General features: G+C 38.3%; 1 protein-coding gene across 1 annotated transcript; it reads right to left on the reverse strand.

The window, feature by feature from the left end:
* Positions 1-3,950: 3,950 nt before the first annotated feature.
* RAB39B (RAB39B, member RAS oncogene family) lies at positions 3,951-10,163 on the reverse strand. The gene is made up of 2 exons (XM_055268361.2): positions 9,697-10,163; positions 3,951-6,939 (listed from the first exon to the last, which is right to left on the reverse strand). Exons 1-2 carry the CDS (start codon positions 9,909-9,911, stop codon positions 6,513-6,515), a joined length of 642 nt encoding a protein of 213 aa, XP_055124336.1. The 5' UTR covers positions 9,912-10,163; the 3' UTR covers positions 3,951-6,512.
* Between the last annotated feature and the right edge of the window lie 10,089 nt (positions 10,164-20,252).

Raw genomic sequence — 20,252 nt, forward strand, 5'->3', positions numbered from 1 at the left:
TGATTGAATAACTTGTATATCCATACAGTGGAATACTATCGTATCAGGAGACTTTCAGCTATAGGTGGAAAAAAATTGCACAAACTAAAATGGGATTTATTACTCATGAAACAAGGAATCTTAATATAGGGTGACTCCAGGGTAGTTAAATCTGTAGCTCAATGACATTATCAAGGACTCAGTTTTCTTCTATCTTTGCTCTGTCATCTTTAGTATGTCAACTAACTGTTGATCACATTTAGCAAATATGTACAGGTACTGATAAACTGTAAAGATTTAATGATTAGCAAAAACAGACATAGTTTCTGTCCTTGTGTATTTGCAGGGAATATACAACATGTGAAAAAGGTAATGGCATAGTATGTGTTACATGATACCCTTTATGAAAAAGATTCATTTCGGGGCAAACATATTATAGTACGTAACCTTTCCTGAGTAAGATTGTTATGTGATGTTCACCAAATGCCAGAGCCTGTGCTAAGTACTTTATATGGATTATCTCATTTCATCCTCACAACTCTGTGAATTAATACTATTATTATCCAATTTTATATGTGTGTAAACTGGGACTCAGAGAGATTGAATGACACATAACTGGTAGTCAGAATTTGAACTCATGTCTGTTTTATTCCAAAATCCATAGTCTTAACCACTACATTAAACAACCTTTTGAAAATGGAAATAAAAATATATAGAAAGAAATAGACCAAGTTTTTAACAGTCATTTTCTTCAGGAACTTATGGTTGAATGCTGTTGGCTACAAGAGCCAGGAAAAACGGGAAGGAAAACAAAATCCAGGGATACATTGATAGACTGGCAGTGGGGACTGGTTGATTGCCTAAAACGTCCTAAAGACATTTAAAAGCAGGTCTCATAGGAGAGAGTGAGCAACCAGAGCTTATAATCAGAACTCTAGAGGCTGTATAAAATTTGTTAATGCTTCAAGATAGGGACATGTGTGTATTTTACTGATGTGAAGTAAGAATCAAGGTCATTGGATTAAAGTAGAGCAAGAAAACAATCATTCATTCAAGTATGTATAGATTATTCAAGCACCTAACTTGCTACAAGTTAGAGAAATACTGGTGAACAAGATGAGTAAGATTCCTGCTTTTGTAGACCTCACAGTTGGAGAGGTAGACCCAGGCCAGATCATGCAGGGCCTTGTAGCCATGTTAAGAAATGTAGGGTTTATTTGGATTTTGTTCTAAATGTGACAATAAACCATCAGTGGGTTTTAATCAGAGGAATTACTTGATCTGACTTATGTTGTAAAAAGATCACTCTGGCTGTTATGTTGAGAATGTATCATGGGAGTGGGAACAAGGAGTAGGGAGGCTAGTTAGGAAGATAATGAAGTAGTTCAGGTTGATAGTGGCCTGGACAAACGTGATCTCAATGGAGATGGAGAAAAATGGCAGACACACACACACACACACACACACACACACACACATATATATATATATTTATTTATTTATTTGAGGCAGGGTCTTGCTCTGTCACCCAGGCTGGAGTGCAGTGGTGTGATTACAGCTCACTGAAGTGATCCTCCCACCTCACCCTCCCTTGTAGCTGGGACTAGAGGCATCTGCTACCATGCTGGGCTATTTTTTTTTTTTAGTAGAGATGGGGTCTCACTGTGTTGCCCAGGGTCAGACATATATTTTGAAGTTAGAGTTGACAGTGCTAGATGAGGGATTTAATATGAGAAGTGAGGGGGAGTGAGGAATTAAGAATAACTCCCAATTTCTGTGAATGGTGGTGTCATTTTGATAGACATTGATTTTAGTATTGGATATGTTGAGTTTGAGAAATTTGTGGTTTGTTTAGTAGGCAAGTTGGCTGTATTGGTATAACGTTCAGAACAGTGAGCTAGAGTTACTGATTTTGGAATCAGCAATGGAAAGATGGTAACTGAAGTCACGAGAGTAGGTAAGAATGTCTAGGGAGAGGAGAGGATAGAGAGAAGAAAGAGAGAAGAGAATTGGTCCTGTGACAGAACTGAGAACACCAAGTTCCTGAGAGGCTTAATATAGGCAGCAATCATTCCACCAACACTATGCCGGCAAAGACCACTCATGACTTCCTGTTCTTTCAAATCCTGCGGATTCATTTTAGTTTTTATCTTTCTGAATCGACTGCTGCATTTTGATACTACTGTTCACGCCATCCTGTAAAACTGTACTCTCCAGGATTTCATTGTCTCCTTGTAAGTTTCCTTTCCCTTTTCTGTGTGCCCTACACTTTATTGTTACCCAGGGAAGACTAAAGAGTAAGACTCTAGGTTGAGCTGTCAGCAATGACTTTTGGAGCCACGTCTTCCCTAGGATGAGGAAACTGAGCCACGTCTTCCCTAGGATGAGGAAACTGCTTCCAACTCTTGGAAGCTGCTGGCTCCAGAACTTGATGAAGGTGAGAGAGCAATCCATGCAGGTATCTCAGGAAAAAGAATTCCAGACAGAGGGAAAAGCAAATACAAAGTCCCTGAGGTGGGAATGTGCTTAGTGTGTTTGAAGAACAGGAAAGGAACCCATGTAACTGGAGCAAAATAAAGAGGGTTAGCAGTAGGAAATGAGGTTACAGAGGTGATGAGATGGAGATGGAATTTATTTCCAAGGGTTCTTCTGCAGGCCATTGGAAGGACTTTGGGTTTTAAGCTGAGTAAAATGTATAACCACTGGAGAATTATGAGTAGACGATTGCTTATAACTAATGTTTTATCAGGCTCCTTCTAGCTGCTCTGTGGAGAATAAACTGCAAGCATGGCAGGGGTGGGGAAGGGGAGACGACAAGAGTGGCAGCAGGGAGACCAGCTGTCACAATAACTCAGAAAAATGATAGTGGACAGCACCAGCGTGTTAGCGTTGAGAATGGTGAAAAGCTGTCATATTCTGGTTATACTTTTAAGGTAGAGCCAGCAGAATTTCCCGATAGATCAGATGTGGACTATGAAAGAAAGGAGTCAAGGATGATACCAAGATTTTTGGCAAAGGTGGATGAAAGGACAAAGTTGCCATTTACTGAGGAGGGGAAGACTATGAGAGGGACATATTTGGGGAGGAAGATTAGGAGCATGATTTGGGACATGTTAAATTTGTGATGCCTGATAGACATTCAAGTGGGGATGTCAGGTAAACAGTTGGTTATAAGGGTCTGGAGTCCATGGGAAATAGACAAGTTGAAGATAAAAATTCAGGACTTATAGATTTAATTTATAGCCATGGGACTGAATGAAGCCACCAAGAGAATTAATATAAATGAAGAAAAAATGATCAAGCTCTGGGGAGCATTTTAAGGAGAAGGAGATGTTACATTGTTTTTTTTCCTTTCTTCTTTCCTTCTTCTCCCCTTCCCTCCCTTCCATTCCCTCTTAACTATAAAAGTGATAAAGCGGTACAGAACTTAGGCTACCTATCTACTTATGCCCAGACTCAGAATCCATTCTCTTTCCTTTTTTTTTTACCCTCCCCCCACCCACATGTGTACTATCAATCCTGGGAAATGTGCTGAACTATTGTGTTCTTATGTCGGTGCCACACTGTAAGTGATCCTGGCATAAAAAGCATGCTGTAGTAGGATTTGAAAAAGCTGAGGCAACTTAGCCTGGAAAAAAGAAGACTTTCCAGGGAACATAATAGTTGTAATCAACTACTTGGCAACAGAACTAAGACTCTTGATTAAAAATCACCATGATGAAGATTTAGGCTTGACAGAAACAACTTTTCTCAAAGTGGCATAGGCTCACTAGGAAATATTGAGGTCCCAGTGACTTTTGATATGATGGTCAGATAACTTTCAAAAATTATATTCTCTTTCTGGCTTTAAGATAATGGTGAATACGATTGTGTATGGTATATGTCACATCTTATTGACATCCTTGGTAGTAGTTGCTACACTGTAGTAACAGATTCTGGAAATAGCTATAACACACACTTGGAATCTCACAGTCACATAATCAATCATTTTACTAAATACAAGCATATTTTCATTCACATACAGCTAAATAAAGCATTTTTCACATTTCATTACAGTGCACAACAAAGTGAGGAAAAGTATACAGTACATTTTATTCTGAAATATGAGACAATCTAATCCAACATGCAGTTGTGGTCTTTGTTACAAGTTAGTTTATCTTTTCTTTACCTATGTAGTAAAATAGCTTCTAAAGCTTTATCCTTAGTATTATATTAACACCTGATTTTTTTCACACTTATTTTCTAAAACCCACTTATTGCAGTGACAACGGTACTGAATTCTACTAAAATGATTTTTAAATTTTCTAGAACTTATTTAAGCAATTAAGCTCAGCCACCTCTGCTGGATTTATGCTGAATATTTTTAAACCTGCCAGAAAATGCCAGGAGTGGGAATAGTGTACATATAATAAATTTTAGTGAAGAAAATTGTAGGGTTTTGTTTCTTTCCTTTTTTGAACTGACAGAATCCACTCAACTCTCATTTACCCACTGGATAATCTTGCTTTCAGAATCTTCTAAACATAATTAAGTACAGCAGTTGATGAAATTTTGTGTTAATCAAATTTGCCATGTTTCATTTGTCTTTTACAACCATGAAGGTGGCAATTTAATTACCCCACCTAAGCCAGCTCTTGTGAAATGAATATAGAGAAGATGATCAGTTCACTTGTAGTTAATGCTGTGAATTGATCCAAAGTGATTTGCTCATCCAACTTGGGGCACAGGTGGCAGAATAGTCTTCCATAATTTTCATGATTTGGCTTCTTTATTCTAGCTGAAGCAAATTCCCAAACTTTCAGATTCAGTCACATTCATACTGAAGTTCAATATTATATCTCAAAGCAATTTGCCATTCTTAGGCCTTCCTATCACAATGGATATGAGAAACCTGACTCTAGTCAGAATAGTTTTTTTTTTAATTGTGAAAAGTATGGCTTTTGCCTAGCTGAACTGGCTACAATCCAAAAAGTAATTTAAAGCATCACCTCTCTTCAAGAAAATAATGGAAACTTCAAGCCAGCCATTCCAATTTGCTGATGCAGTTAGCTGTTTGTTCACCTGAGAATTAAGGGCTGACTCTCTTGGGTAGACAGGAACTCAGTGTACGTATATGGCAGACAGGTGGCCAAGGTCATTTTGGGGTGGGTATTTTATCCCTATCCCACTCCCCATTGCTGTATGTGGTTCCTTTCAGTAAAAATCCACTGTGTCTCAGTGATAAGAACACTTATAGCCCACACAATTCTAATGTCTTTTTAGTTGTGCAATTATTCACTTGTTTAAAGCCCTCTTGTCAATAATACCTGAATGGGCTTTACCTTTGATTCCTTCCCATGTTCCCTCAGGATTATAGCTGAGTTGTAATCAATAAGGAAAACATATCCTAACATGTAGAGAACATTTATTTACAGTCATATCTCTTCCCAAGTAAACAAATTCATAATCATTTATTCATCTGACAGCAGTATGATGCAGTGAAAAGAGCTAGAAGTCACGAGTCCTTGACCTTGGCCAAGTGATTCTCATGGCTCTTAGTTTACTGTTCTGTAAAAATGGGGCAAAAACCTCGTAGGCCTGTTACGATAATCAAATAAATAGCTCAAGTAACTGTAAGCTGTTTGTAAGGGTTACAGTGCCTCCTCTTCAGCAGGAGAGAGTGTTTGCCTCAGGGCTCTTTTCAGAGGCAGTCCCTGTGTTGTCACTGTCAGGTGCCTAAAGAAGCAAGCAGACTGTTTACTTCCAGATTGCAGGTGCCAAGGCAGTGAAACTCCAGGCGTGGTCAAAGGAAAAAGGGGGTATGGTATTTGGGTTATAGTGTCTCTTTCCTAGTTACAGGGTAATTTGCGTGGGACAATTTGTTTCATACAGCTGGTAATTCTATCACAAGGGTGTTCATTTTCTGAAATGTGCTAAATAACTGCATAGATCGCCTTATTTTTCATATTCACATCATTTTTACTTGAACACCAGACCTTTTGGTCTGTGTTCCTCATTTTACAGAAAGCTGTTAAAAGTTAATTGGTACCTTTTAACCAAACCCAGCAAACACCTTTGGTGCAGGCTATTCTCACAGAATAAGTAGAGCTCATAATCTTTGTTTAGTTATGCTAATTGTCCCCAATGTGATACTTTTTTCCCCTTTATGTATTTCTTCATGTTCATGGCCTATAAGTGAGCTCAAATACCAAGGAATAGTTGTCCTGTCTGTAGGTATGTTTTCCTGGGACTTTAGCTTCCTAAACCCCAGGCCCTTAACATGTGGTCCACAAAGGGCTCATGGAGCAGCCACTGCCTAGCATGGGCCACAAAACAGTGCCTGGCCCGGCCCATGTCAGCAATTCAGTCCCTTGGTCACAGCACTCAGGCACCCCCATCCACCTGCACACGAGTCTGTCAGAGTCCCCCTGAGAAGGAGGCTCACTTGGTATCCAAATGGAGGTTGAGTTCTCATCAGTTACACAAAGATTCTATTTATTTCTCTTACTTTTCAGTTCAAGTAGGAGAGCATGTTTTGGAAATAAAAGAACTGACTAGCACAAACATCTCCTCTCTGATTTGACAACCTCTTCTGAAGAGTGAACCACATTTGGTACAAATCCACTCTTCACCCCTTCCCAGCCCTCCTGAATTGTAATCTCCCCCCTTTTAACCAGCTCATATATGTCTCTTGTCAGGTCTGTGAAGGCTTTCTCCACATTAATGGCATCTCGGGCTGACGTTTCAATGTACTTCATGCCGTATGCAGCAGCCAGTTTCTCGGCCTCGTGGCGAGTCACTTGCCTCTGTGTATCCAGGTCACACTTGTGACCCACCAGAACAAATACAATTTGGTAGGGCTGAACGTGTACTTTGGTCTCTTCTAACCACTCATGGACATTCTGGAAGGACCTGCGGTTGGTAATGTCAAATAAGAGAAGACCACCTACTGAGTTCCTGTAGTAGGCGCGAGTGATGGATCTAAAACACAAGAAAGAAGTAAAGAATAAAGGCCGTGCCCAAACTTCTGCATGTCAATGAACTCAGTATATTCAAGTGTTCCTGGTTATTGACACAGTCCTTTAATAAAAATGATTTTCTTTTTTTTTTTTTTTAAAAAAAAACAAGGGAATACAAATGGCATTCCATAATACTACTAATATGTGAGTTTCCAGTTGGGCAAAACTTTGACATGGGCATCTTCTAGAAATGAATGTTCATGAACTTTTAGGCATTTTCCATGGATTCAGTACTGGAGAGTGACCCTGGGATATAACTTAGTTCTATTTCTTGCCTTCAGGTAAAACTACAACTAACTCTCCCACCCCCCAAATCTGAATAACTGACAGAGACTTCCCTTTCTGCAAAATAGGATACCTAAGTCACAGTGTTACCATGAGGCAAAATGAAACAATGGATATTAAAGTGTTCTGTGACGTGGAGAGGTCATTACAAATGCTAGCAGCTGAAACAGGATTTTTAAAACATAGAAATGAATTTGTGACAGTTAACAAAATATTTAAAGTAGGTATCTTGCCACTCCATTTTTTCCATTTATAATTACCAAAGATCCTCAATCTCTTCTGTGAGGAGAAACACAATTTTATTTTTTATTTTCAAAGCCTGTGCGAATGGGAAAAAGAGAGGTGGCGAAGGGTTCAGGCAAAGTGCCTCTCAGCCCTATTTCCAGACACATTTCAAAGAGGCCAACTCAGGAGCCATCAGAAGGAACTTCACATGTTTTAACTTCTTGATTTGAGGAGCCTCATTATAAATATACATTATGGCACTTTGCTTACAGTGTATTAAAGCTTATTGCAGGGTATAGGCCTATTTGTCTCTGCAATCACTTGCTTTAGACTAATGTGATTTTTTTTTTTATCTATGTCTATTTTTAGGTTTTCTGTTTCCTCAGATAAAGAAGATAGACAATGAAGGACTCAATAGCTTAGAGAAAATGGCCCAATGTTAACAGAACAAGCATTGTCCAGGGACCTACAGTCCAAGCTAGATGATGGTAAAACTTACAAATGACTTTAAGTCTCCAGAATCACGCAAATCAGCCCTGGGGACTGAAAGCATTTCTTGGCTCTTAGGTTTGAAGATTCATGGAGAATGGTAGATTTACCAGAAAATTTAGACATGAACAAACAAAGGTTTTGATTTGTGAGAAGCTTGATTCAAGAAATCAACAAACAATCTGTAGATCACTGTCAAAACTCTGGAATATATTATTACATTAATTGTTTGTGAGTACTTAGCAAAGAAAGTGACAAAGGCTTTCTAAGCATGGACATAAGGCTACATAAACCTTAAATTCTTCCCTACATTAAAAAATCTTAAATAATGTGAAAAGACAAATGATAAACTAGGAACATATCTTACAACATACATGACAGGAAAGGGTTAATATTCTTAACCTATAAAGTACTCGTATAAGTCCATAGTGCCCAATAAATAATAAGCAGTGGACATGAACAGGCTGTTCATATAGAAAGAAATTCCAACAAACACATAAAAGATACCTTTCTTTGCTTAGGAGAAATGCAATCGCAAGTTCAAAGTGAACCTGTGATATTTTCCACAGTGTTGTTTGTGGAAGTGGGGAGCTGGAGGCAACTTAAGTTTGTAATTATTTCTTCTCCTTACCCCTCTTCAATTACCCAACCAGTATCTTCTATGCTTAGTTAGTTTTCAATAGATAAATGAGTAAATGACCATAAACTTGGGCTATTCAGTTTTCTTGATCTGGTTCCTGCTGCTCTACTTTAGTTCAAATTGTTCTCTGCAAAGTTTTCTGTGTACCCTCTGCTCCCTCTCACTTCTGTCTTTATTCATGCTATTTCCTATCCCTGGGCGTTTCCTGTCTTTGCTTGGGCAGTCATACCCAGTTATTATTCCTCCTCTGTGTTCATACATATAATTACAAATAATACATGCTACAATAGAAAAGCAAAGGGTTCTGAGTGAAAGTAAACATATTCATTGATTATTCAATGAATTCATTGATTGAAATTAAGCATGTTCATTTTGTGCCAAGTGTTACAGTAGGGTGTGGGCATACAAATATGAGCAAGACACACTTTTGTAATTGCTGATTATCTATTTCTCTCAACTGTGTTAACACAGAAGTTCCAAGAGTGAAGGGGCTTTGTCTGTTTAGATTACATGGCATCCCCTTGTGTGAGTTTCCTCACACTGTTTTCCCAGAAACAAGCCCAGAGTCTGGCACATAGTAGATGATCACTGAATGTGTGCTGGTTGCAAGAAGGAATCAATCGTATCTATTTCCTTTATGTTAGAACATATGTTAGCATATATATGTGCACACACACAGATATGGAAATAAAACATAATACACATGTATTTATGCATCTAAATCTCTGTCAGTTATGTTAGGATGACCTGGGAACGTTTTCGAAAGTGTGTAACATAGGGACTGAGATTGATGAATTAGAGATACAGAGATCAATTCCAGCTAGTTTATTAGCCACCAAGGGGCAGGTTGGTGGAGTTGTAGTGCAAGCAATATGTGTTATTGACCGGCCTTCCCTGCCAGGGCGCTTCTTTCCTTGCACTGAACTCCGGGTTAGCCGAAGATGGGCTTTGGCAGAATCCCTAAGACCCTTGGTGTTGCCCTCCTGGACTGCACCTAGGACCAGGAAGTCCTCTCTCCCCAGAGGCGGTGCAAACCCCGAAGACCCTCCCACTGCTTGCGGGCCCGGACTGCGCTCCCACCTGAACCTCTCTTGACCCGCGGTATCCCAGATCTGGAGCTTGATGCGTTTTCCTGGCTCGATCTCCACCAAGCGGGAGAAAAAATCTACCCCCACGGTGGGGTCAGAAACCTGGGCAAAGCGACCCTCGGTGAAGCGGCGGATCAGGCAGGACTTGCCCACTGTGGAATCCCCGATGACAATAAGCCGGAACTGGTACAGCCAGATGGCCTCCATGGCCGCGGCTCTGCAGGTCTCCTTGGCCCGGACCGGGGACGGCGGGAGGGGGCGCCCCGCCGACGCCTCAGAGAGCGCGGCTCGGCAGGATCTAGCTCAGCCGCGAGCGCATCGCTGGCCTGGGAGCCCGAAGCTGGGTAGGCCCAGGCGCCCGGAGAGCGGAGGGATGGATGCTGCGCTCGCAAAGGTGATGAAATGGCAGCAGCATCAGCACCACGCACTCTGACTCATCACTGACAACCGGGTTACTGTAATCCCCCGCGTAGACGCGACGCCTGGGCCGACCGCACTGTCTGTAAGAGGAGCGCACACAAAATGGCTGCAAAATTAGCGCGTTCCCTCCCTTTCTAACTACCCCACCCACCCTCTGTTAATTAAAACTGTTGTCTGTCGTTCAAACTGCAAATGTCATACCTTTTCATGGAAACTAGCAAAGCAATACAAAACTGCGCAAAAAAGGGAAGGTACATAATTATATATTAGTCTACAAGTGTTTCCATGCTCACATAAACACACAAATATTATATGTGTTTGTATTCCTATATGCATTTATTGCTGTTTGTTTTTACAAAAATTAAACTGGGGCCTTACTTTCAATTAATAATTGCTTTTTGCAATTAATAAAACATCATAAATATCTTTCCATTTCCACCTAATTTCCCTTTTGTTATAACAATGCTGCAATAAAGATTCTTTATCCGGGCCAAGGAGACCTGCAGAGCCGCGGCCATGGAGGCCATCTGGCTGTACCAGTTCCGGCTTATTGTCATCGGGGATTCCACAGTGGGCAAGTCCTGCCTGATCCGCCGCTTCACCGAGGGTCGCTTTGCCCAGGTTTCTGACCCCACCTTGGGGGTGGATTTTTTCTCCCGCTTGGTGGAGATCGAGCCAGGAAAACGCATCAAGCTCCAGATCTGGGATACCGCGGGTCAAGAGAGGTTCAGGTGGGAGCGCAGTCCGGGCCCACAAGCACGTATTTTATTTCTACGAGCTAGAGTCTTAAAAAAGGGACCATGAATTCAAAGAGTAGATGTATTTTAAATTTAATGGACATGGGCATTCTACTTTCCAAAACTATTTAGCAGTTTAAATTCTACCCAGCAATGTGGGAAAAGACCATCGCTCTGCATTATTTCAAGCATCATATGTATGTTTTATTCTTTCTTAATTCTTCTCAATAGAATGTAGTTAAATAAAAATATGTCTCATTGCTTTATTTTACATTTCTCTGACTACTGATGAGGTCAATACCAAGTCTTGTGTATTGACCATTTCATTTCCTCTTCTGGGAATTGTCTCTTCATATCCTTTGTATTTTTTATGTGTAATTTTTTTTTTTTTTTGAGATGGAGTCTTGCTCTGTCGCCCAGGCTGGAGTGCAGTGGCGCGATCTCGGCTCACTGCAAGCTCCGCCTCCCGGGTTCACGCCATTCTCCTGCCTCAGCCTCCCGAGTAGGTGGGACTACAGGTGCCCGCCACCACGCCTGGCTAATTTTTTGTATTTTTAGTAGAGCTAGGGTTACACTGTATTAGCCAGGATGGTCTTGATCTCCTGACCTCATGATCCGCCCGCCTCGGGCTCCCAAAGTGCTGGGATTACAGGCGTGAGCCACCGCGCCCGGCCTTTTATGTGTAATCTTTTATCATTGCCTTACTCTTTAAAAAAAATCAGCCTCATTAACATGAAAATTCACATACTGTACAATTCACCCATTTAAAGTGAACAATTCTTAACATAGGTGTTTAATATACTCACAGATGTGTACAACTAGCACCACAGTTAATTTTATAACATTTTTATCACTTCAAAAAGTAACCCAGAGGGGTGGGGGGAGGGGGGAGGGATAGCATTTGGAGATATACCTAATGCTAAATGTCAAGTTAATGGGTGCAGCACACCAACATGGCACATGTATACATATGTAACAAACCTGCACGTTCTGCACATGTACCCTAGAACTTAATAAGTGTAATAAAAAAATATATATATATTTTAAAAAAAAAGGAACCCAGAACCTTTTAGCTATCATCTCTCTATCCCATGTTCCTCCAGCCTTTGGCAACCATTAATGTACTTTCTGTCTCTATAAATTTCCCTATTCTGAACATTTCATATACATGAAATCATATAATATGTGCATTTTTGTGACTGGCTGCTTTCACTTGGCATAATGTTTTCGAGGTTCATTCACACTATAGCAAGTATCAGTACTTCATTCCTTTTCGTGGCTGAATACTATTCCATTGTATGGATGGACCACTTCTTGTTTATCCATTCATTCATTGAGAGACATTTGGGTTGTTCCCACCTTTTGGCTATTCTAAATAATCCTACCATCGAACATTCATGTACAAGGTTTTTTTTTAATATCTGTTTTCAGTTTTTTGGGATTTATACCTAAGAGTGGAATTCCTCAGTCCTGTGGCAACTCTATGTTTAACCCTTTGATGAAATGCCTGACTTTCACAGTGGCTGTACCATATTACATCCCACTGGCAGCGTATGGGGTTCCAGTTTCTCCACATTCTCTCTAACACGGATGTGAAGTGGTACCGTATTCTAGTTTCATTTGCATTTCCCTAATGACTGATGACGTCGAGCATATTTTTACATTCTTATTGGCTATTTGTGTATCTTCCTTGGAAAAATATTGACTTAGATCTTTTGCCCATTTTTAAACTGGATTACTAGTCTTTGTATTATTGAGTTATAAGAGTTCTTTATATATGCCAGACACAAGTCGTTTATCACATATATGATTTGCAAATATTTTCTCCAATTCAGTGTGTTCTTTTTTTTTTCACTTTCTTGAGGGTGCCCTTTGAAAAACAAAGTTAGATTTTTAAGAAGTACAATTTATCGAGTTTCTATTTTTTTGCTCACGCTTCTGGTGTCATGTATAAGAATACTTTGCCTAATCCAAGGCCATGAAGATTTATTCATGCTTTCTTCTAAGAGTTTTATAGTTTTAGTTCATTCATTTAGGTCTATAATCCATTTTGTGTTCGTTTTTATGCATGGTGTGAGGAAGGGGTTCAAATTCATTCCTTTGCTTGTGGATATCCAGCTATCCCAGCACTCTATTGAAGATACTATTCTTTCTCTATGGAATGATTCTGACACTCTGGAAAATCAATTGACCATGGATGTATGGATGTGTTTTTGGACTTTCTATTTCTATGTTAATAAAGCTGATTTTTTTAAAACAGTAAGGCAATGATAAAAGATTACACATAAAAAATACAAAGTATATAAACAGACAATTCCCAGAAGAGGAAATGAAATGGTCAATACACATTGTTCTATATGTCTGCCCTTATGCCGGTATGACACTGTCTTGACTGTTGTAGCTTTGTAGAAAGTTCTGAAATCAGAAAGTGTGAGTCCTCCTACTGTGGAGGATCCAATCTTTTCAAAGATTGTTTTGGTCATTTGGAGCCCCTTGCAATTTCGTATGAATTTTAAGAACAGCTTATCAGTTTCTGCAAATAAGGCAGTTGGAATGCTGATAGGTATTGATTTGACTCTGTAGATCAATTTGGAGAGTGTTGCTGTCTTAACAAAATTAAGTCTTTCAGTCCATGAACACAAGATGGATATCATTCCATTTATTTAGGTTTTTAAAACTTGTTTTAACAATGTTTCATAGTGTTCAGTGCAGAAGTTTTGTACTTCAAGTATTTTGTTATTTATGATGCTATTGTGAATGGAATTGTTTTCTTAATTTCATTTTTAGATCGCTCCTTGCAAGTTTATAAAATGCAATTAATTTTTGCATATTTATTTTATATCCTCCAACCTTGCTGAACTTGCTTATTAGTCCTAATAGTTTTTATTTATTTGTTTATTTATTTTAAATAGTAAGTTCTGGGATACATGTGCAGAATGTGTGGGTTTGTTGCATAGGTATACACGCGCCATGGTGATTTGCTGCACCCATCAAACTGTCATCTACATTAGGTGTTTTTTCTAATGCTATCCCTCCCCTACCCCTCCACCCCCAACAGGCTCCAGTGTGTGATGTTCCCCTCCCTGTGTCCATGTGTTCTCATTGTTCAACTTCCACTTATGAGTCAGAACATGTGGTGTTTGGTTTTCTGTTCTTCTGTTAGTTTGCTGAGAATGATGGTTTCCAGCTTCATTCATGTCCCTGCAAAGGACATGCACTCATCCTTCTTTATGGCTGCATAGTATTCCATGGTGTATATGTGCCACATTTTCTTTATCCAGTCTATCACTGATGGGCATTTGGGTTGGTTCCAAGTCTTTGCTATTGTGAACAGTGCTGCAATAAACATACGTGTGCATGTGTCTTTATAGTATAATGATTTATGATCCTTTGGGTATACACCCAGTAATAGGATTGCTGGGTCAAATGGTATTTCTGGTTCAAGATCCTTGAGGAATCACCACACTGCCTTCCACAATGGTTGAACTAATTTACACTCCCACCAACAGTGTAAAAGTGTTCCTATTTCTCCACATCCTCTCTAGCATCTGTTGTTTCCTTTTTTTTTTTTTTTTTTTTTGAGACAGAGTCTCGCTCTGTGGGGCCAGGCTGGAGTGCAGTGGCATGATGTCGGCTCACTGAAACCTCCATCTCCTGGGCTCAAGCAGTTATCCTGCCTCAGCCTCCCAAGTAGCTGGGATTACAGGCACGTGCCACTGTTTCCTGACTTTTTAATGATTGCCATTCTAACTGGCATGAGATATTATCTCATTGTGGTTTTGATTTGCATTTCTCTAATGACCAGTCAAGCTACCATTGACTTTCTTCACAGAATTGGAAAAAACTACTTTAAATTCCATATGGAACCAAAAAAGAGGTTTGACAATTTTGTTGTTCTTTTCAAAGAACCAACTTTTAGTTTCATTGATTCTATTGTTTATTCCCTTTGTTTCATTTATCTCTGCCCTAATCTTTATTATTTTCTTCCTTTTGCTTGATTTTCTTTTAGTTAGCTCATCTTTTTCCAGTTTCTTAAGTTGTAAGGTTAAGTTATTGATTTGAGATTTTTTTTCATAATAAAGGCACTTATAGCTATACATTTCCCTCTGAGTACTGCTTTATCTGAACCCCATAAGTTTTGGTATCTTTCTTGTGCCTTCATTTTGATTTATCTGAAAGTATTTTCTGATTTTCCTTTTGATCTCTTCTTTGACCCATTTGTTATTTATTAGTGTTTTGTTTAATTCTCACATATTTGTGAGTTTCTTATATCTTTTTCCTGCTATTGATTTCTAATTTCATTCCATGTGGTCAGAAAACATACTTTGTATTATTTCTATCCTTTTACATTTCTTGATGTTTGTTTTTTTTGGCATAGTATATAGTCTGTTCTGGATAATGCTCCATATACACTTGAAAAGAATATATCCTCTGCTCATATATATATATAACTGTTATGTCTAGTTGGTTTATAAAGACTTAGACTTATGTCTACTGTTTCCTTGTTGATCTTCAGTACGGTTGTTCTACATATTATTGGAAGTGGAGAATGAAGCCTCCAACTATTCTTGTAGAACGATTTTTCACTTTAACTGTCAGTTATTGTTTCACATATTTTGGAGCTCTATTGTTAGATGCATATATGTTTGTAATTGTATCTTTCTGATAGATTGACCCTTTTATCACTATGAATTGTCCTTCTTTAGTAGCTGTTTTTGTTTTGAGGTCTATTTTTTCTGATATTAGTATAGTCACTTCAGCTTTCTTGTGGTTGGTATTTGCATGATATGTATTTTTCCATCATTTTACTTTCACTCACTTTGTATCTTTGAATATAGAGTGTCTGCTGTAGACAGCATATAGTTGTATCAATCGAAACATCTAGCCATATAATCTTTGCTTTTCTTTAAACAGATTGTTTAATCTGTTCACATTTAATGTTATTTATTGATATAGTGGGATTTATGCCAGCCATTTGTTTTTCTGTATGTCTTAATATTTTTGTTCCTCTAGTCTTCTCTTATTGCTTTCTTTTGCACTAAGTGAATATTTTTTGATGTACCATTTGAGTTTCTTAATTCTTGATTAAAATTTTTTCACTATATTTTGAAGTATTTTTTAGTGGTTGCTTTAGATCTTACCATATATATCCTGACTTATGAGAATCACCTTCAGATTTATACTAGCTTTATTCTAGTGACATATAGAAACATTATTCTTATATAGTTCTTTTTTTTTTTTGAGATGGAGTCTAGCTTTGTCACCCAGGCTAGAGTGCAGTGGCATGATCTTAGCTCACTGCAACCTCCACCTCCCAGGTTCAAGCAATTCTCCTGCCTCAGCCTCCCAAGTAGCTGGGACTACAGGCGTGCACCACCACACCTGGCCAATTTTTGTAGTTTTAGTAGAGACGGGGCTTCACCATGTTGGCCAGGCTGGTCTTGAACTCCTGACCTCAAGTGATCCACTTGCCTGGGCCTCCCAAAGTGCTGGGATTACAGGCATGAGCCACTACGCCCAGACTCCTGTATAGTTCTATTGTCTTTTCTGTTTTTTACTGGTACTAATGTTATGCATATTATGTCTATTAATTTTACAAACCTATCAATGCATTGTTATAATTATTGCTTTATCATCTATATTTGCTTATCCCAATATTGCTTTGCTCTCAGCCACCTCTTTTGTGTTGCTTTTGGCAAATATACTGCATTCTATGTTATAGACTGAAAAATACATTTTATACATATGTTATGGAATTGCTTTTTTAATCAATTAATAGAAAAAAAGGAAAAATATACATTTATGCAGTCTTTTATAATTACATAATTACTGGTGTTCTGGTTTTTTATTTGTTTCTGTGGATTTGAATTATCATCTGAGATCACTTGCTTTCAGTCTGAATATCTTCCTTCAATATTTCTTGCAAGGTGGACATGCTAGCAACAAATTCTTCAGTTTTTGTTTGTTTATCTGGGAATGTCGTTATTTGCTTTCTTTTTTTGAATGATAGCTTTGCTGGATATAAAATTCTTGGGTGACTTTTGTCTTTGATCACTCTGAATATGTTACCTCATTGTTTTTGGACTCCATTGTTTCTGCTGACATGTCATTTGTTAATCTTATTAGGGTTCCCTTGTAAGTGGTAAATCATTTTTTCCCACTTTTCATTTTTTATTTTTAATTATTATGGGTACATAATAGTTGTATATATTTATGGGTTACATGTGGTGTTTTGATACAGGCATCCAACGTGTAATGATTGAATCAGGGTAATTGGGGTATCCATCACCTCAAGCCCTTATCATTTCTTTGGGATAGGAACATTAGAATTCTACTATTTTAGTTATTTTGAAGAACATAATAAATTAGTGTTAACTGTAGTCACCCTATTGTGCTGCTGAAGACTAGATGTTATTTATTCTATCTAACCATCCCCACTTTATTCCCCTTCCACTACTCTTCCCACCCTCTGGAAAACATGATTCCACTCTCTATCTCCATTAGTTAAATTTTGTTTTAGAGCTCACATATGAGTGAGAACATGTGATTTTTGTCTTTCTGTGCCTGGCTTATTTCACTTAATATAATATCCTCCAGTTCTATTCATATTGTTGCAAATGACAAGATTTCATTCTTTCTTATGACCAAATACTATTTCATTGTGTACCTGTCAGACATTTTAAAAATTCACTCATCTGTTGATGAACACTTAGGTTGCTTCTGTATCTTGGCTATTGTGAATAGTGTTGCAATAAACATGGGAGTGCAGATATTTCCTCAATATATTGATTGTCTTTCTTTTGGATATATACCCAGCAGTGAGACTGCTGGATCATATGGTAGTTCTATTTTTATTTTTTTAGGAACCACCATACTGTTCTCCATAGTGGTCGTGTTAATTTATGTTCTTATCAACAGTGTATGAGGGTTCCCCCTTTTTCACCATCTTCACCAGCATTTGTTATCGCCCATCTTTTGCATAAAAGCCATTTTAACTGGGGTTAGATGGTATCTCATTGTAGTTTTGATTTGCATTTCTCTGATGATCAGTGATGTTGAGCATTTTTTTCATATACCTGTTTGCCATTTGTATGTCTTCTTTTGAGAAACGTTTACTCAGATCTTTTACCCATTTTTAAATTGGACTATTTGTTTTTTTCCTATTGAATTGTTTGAGCTCCCTGTATATTCTGGTTATTGATCTCTTGTCAAATGAGTATTCTTAAATATTTTCTCCCATTCTGTGGGTTGTCTTGTCACTTTGCTGATTGTTTCCTTTGCTGTGCAGAAGCTTGTTAATTTGATGTGATCCTGTTTGTCCATTTTTGCTTTGCTTGCCTGTGCTTTTGAGGTCTTATTCAAGAAATCCTTGCCTAGACCAATGCCCTGGTATGTTTCCCCAATGTCTTCTTGTAGTAGTTTCATAGTTTCAGGTCTTAGATTTAATTATTTAATCTATTTTGATTTGATTCTTGTATATGGGGTAGTTTCATTTTTCTGCAAATAGATGTCCAGTTTTCCCAACACCATTTGTTGAAGAGACTGTCCTTTTCCCAATGCATGTTCTTGGCACTTTTGTCAAAAATGAGTTGACTGTAAATGCATGGATTTATTTCTGGATTTTCTTTTCTGTTCTATTGGTCAATGTGTCTGTTTTTATGACAGTACCTTGCTATTTTGGTTACTATAGCTCTGCAGTATAATTTGAAGTCAGGTACTGTGATTCCTCCAGTTTTGTTCTTTTTCTGAGGATGGCTTTTGCTATTCTGGGTCTTTTATGGTTTAATATAAATTTTAGGATTATTTTTTCTATTTCTGTGAAGATGTTACTGGAATTTTGATAGGGATTGCATTGAATCTGTAGCTTGCTTTGGTTAGTATGGATATCTTAACAACATTTATTCCTCCAAACCATGAATATGCAATATCCTTTCATTTTTTTCTTTCTTTCATCAATGCTTCATCAATGTTTTACAGTTTTCATAGTAGAGATTTTTCACTTCTTTGGTTAACTGTATATGTATATATATCACCATGGAATACTACTCAGCCATAAAAAATGAAATAATATGTTTTGCAACAACTTGGGTGAAACTGGAGGCCATTATCCTAAGTGAAGTAACTCAGGAATGGAAAATTGAATACCACATGTTCTCACTTATAAGTAGGGGCTAAGCGATGGGTATGTAAAGGTTTGCAGAATGGTATAACGGACATTGGAGTCTCAGAAGTGGGGGAGGGCTGGAGGGAGGTGAAGGATAAAAAATACCACCTGTTGGGTACAATGCAAACTATTCAGGTGACAGATACACTTAAAGCCCAGACTTCACTACTATACAATTCACCCATGTAACCAAAAACCACTTGTACCCCTAAAGCTATTGAAATATAAATAAATTAATAAGAGATTAAACAGACAACCTACAAAATTGAAGAAAATATTTTCAAACTATCTCATAATGGTCTCATACTTGTAATCTATAAGGAACTTAAACGATTCAACAAGCTGAAACCAAATAACCCCATTAAAAAGTGGGCAAACGATACGAACAGACGCTTCTCAAAAGAAGACATACAGTTGGGCGTGGTGGCTCATGCCTGTAATCCCAGCACTTTGGGAGGCCGAGGCAGGTGGATCATGAGGTCAGGAGTTCGAGACCAGCCTGGGCAATATGGTGAAACCCCACCTCTCCTAAAAATACAAAAGTTAGCCAGGCATGGTGGCATGCACCTGTAGTCCCAGCTACTTGGGAGGCTGAGGCAGAAGAATCACTTGAACCCAGGAGGTGGAAGTTGCAGTGAGCTGAGATCATTCCATTGCACTCCAGCCTGTGCAACAGAGCAAGACTCCGTCTCAAAAAAAAAAGATACATATGGCCAACAATAATATGAAAAAAAGCTCAACATCACATTAGAGAAATAAAAATCAAAACCACAGTGAGATACCATCTCACACCAGTCAGAATGGCTGTTACTAAAAAGTCAAATAACAGATGCTGGCAAGGCTGTGGAAAAAAGGGAATGTTTATACATTGCTGATGGGAATGTAAATGAGTTAAGCCACAGTGGAAAGCAGCTTAAAGATGTATCAAAGAACTAAAACAAGCTACCATTCGACCCAGCAATCCCATTACTGGGTATCTACCCAAAGGAAAATTAATCATTTTACCAAACAGATACTGCACTTGTATATTCATCATAGTACTATCTACAATAGCAAAGACATGAAATCAACCTAAGTATCCATCAACAGATGATTGGATAAATAAATTTCTCTGTAATGAGAGATTTGCCTTTTTTCCTCCATTAATTAATTAATTGATTTAGTCATTTGTGTCCATATGGACTCATCTATTTTATACTTTGTGTTATAATCTAATACTGCAATACA

Source organism: Symphalangus syndactylus, chromosome X, assembly GCF_028878055.3.
Source record: "Symphalangus syndactylus isolate Jambi chromosome X, NHGRI_mSymSyn1-v2.1_pri, whole genome shotgun sequence".
Classification (NCBI taxonomy): domain Eukaryota; kingdom Metazoa; phylum Chordata; class Mammalia; order Primates; family Hylobatidae; genus Symphalangus; species Symphalangus syndactylus.

Excerpts from the sequence above, each read along its gene's own strand:
- RAB39B (XM_055268361.2), bottom strand. The coding sequence starts at position 9,911 with ATGGAGGCCATCTGGCTGTACCAGTTCCGGCTTATTGTCATCGGGGAT. Across the intron at positions 6,940-9,696 it reads GCGGGTCAAGAGAGGTTCAG|ATCCATCACTCGCGCCTACT; the intron begins GTGGGAGCGCAG and ends CTTGTGTTTTAG.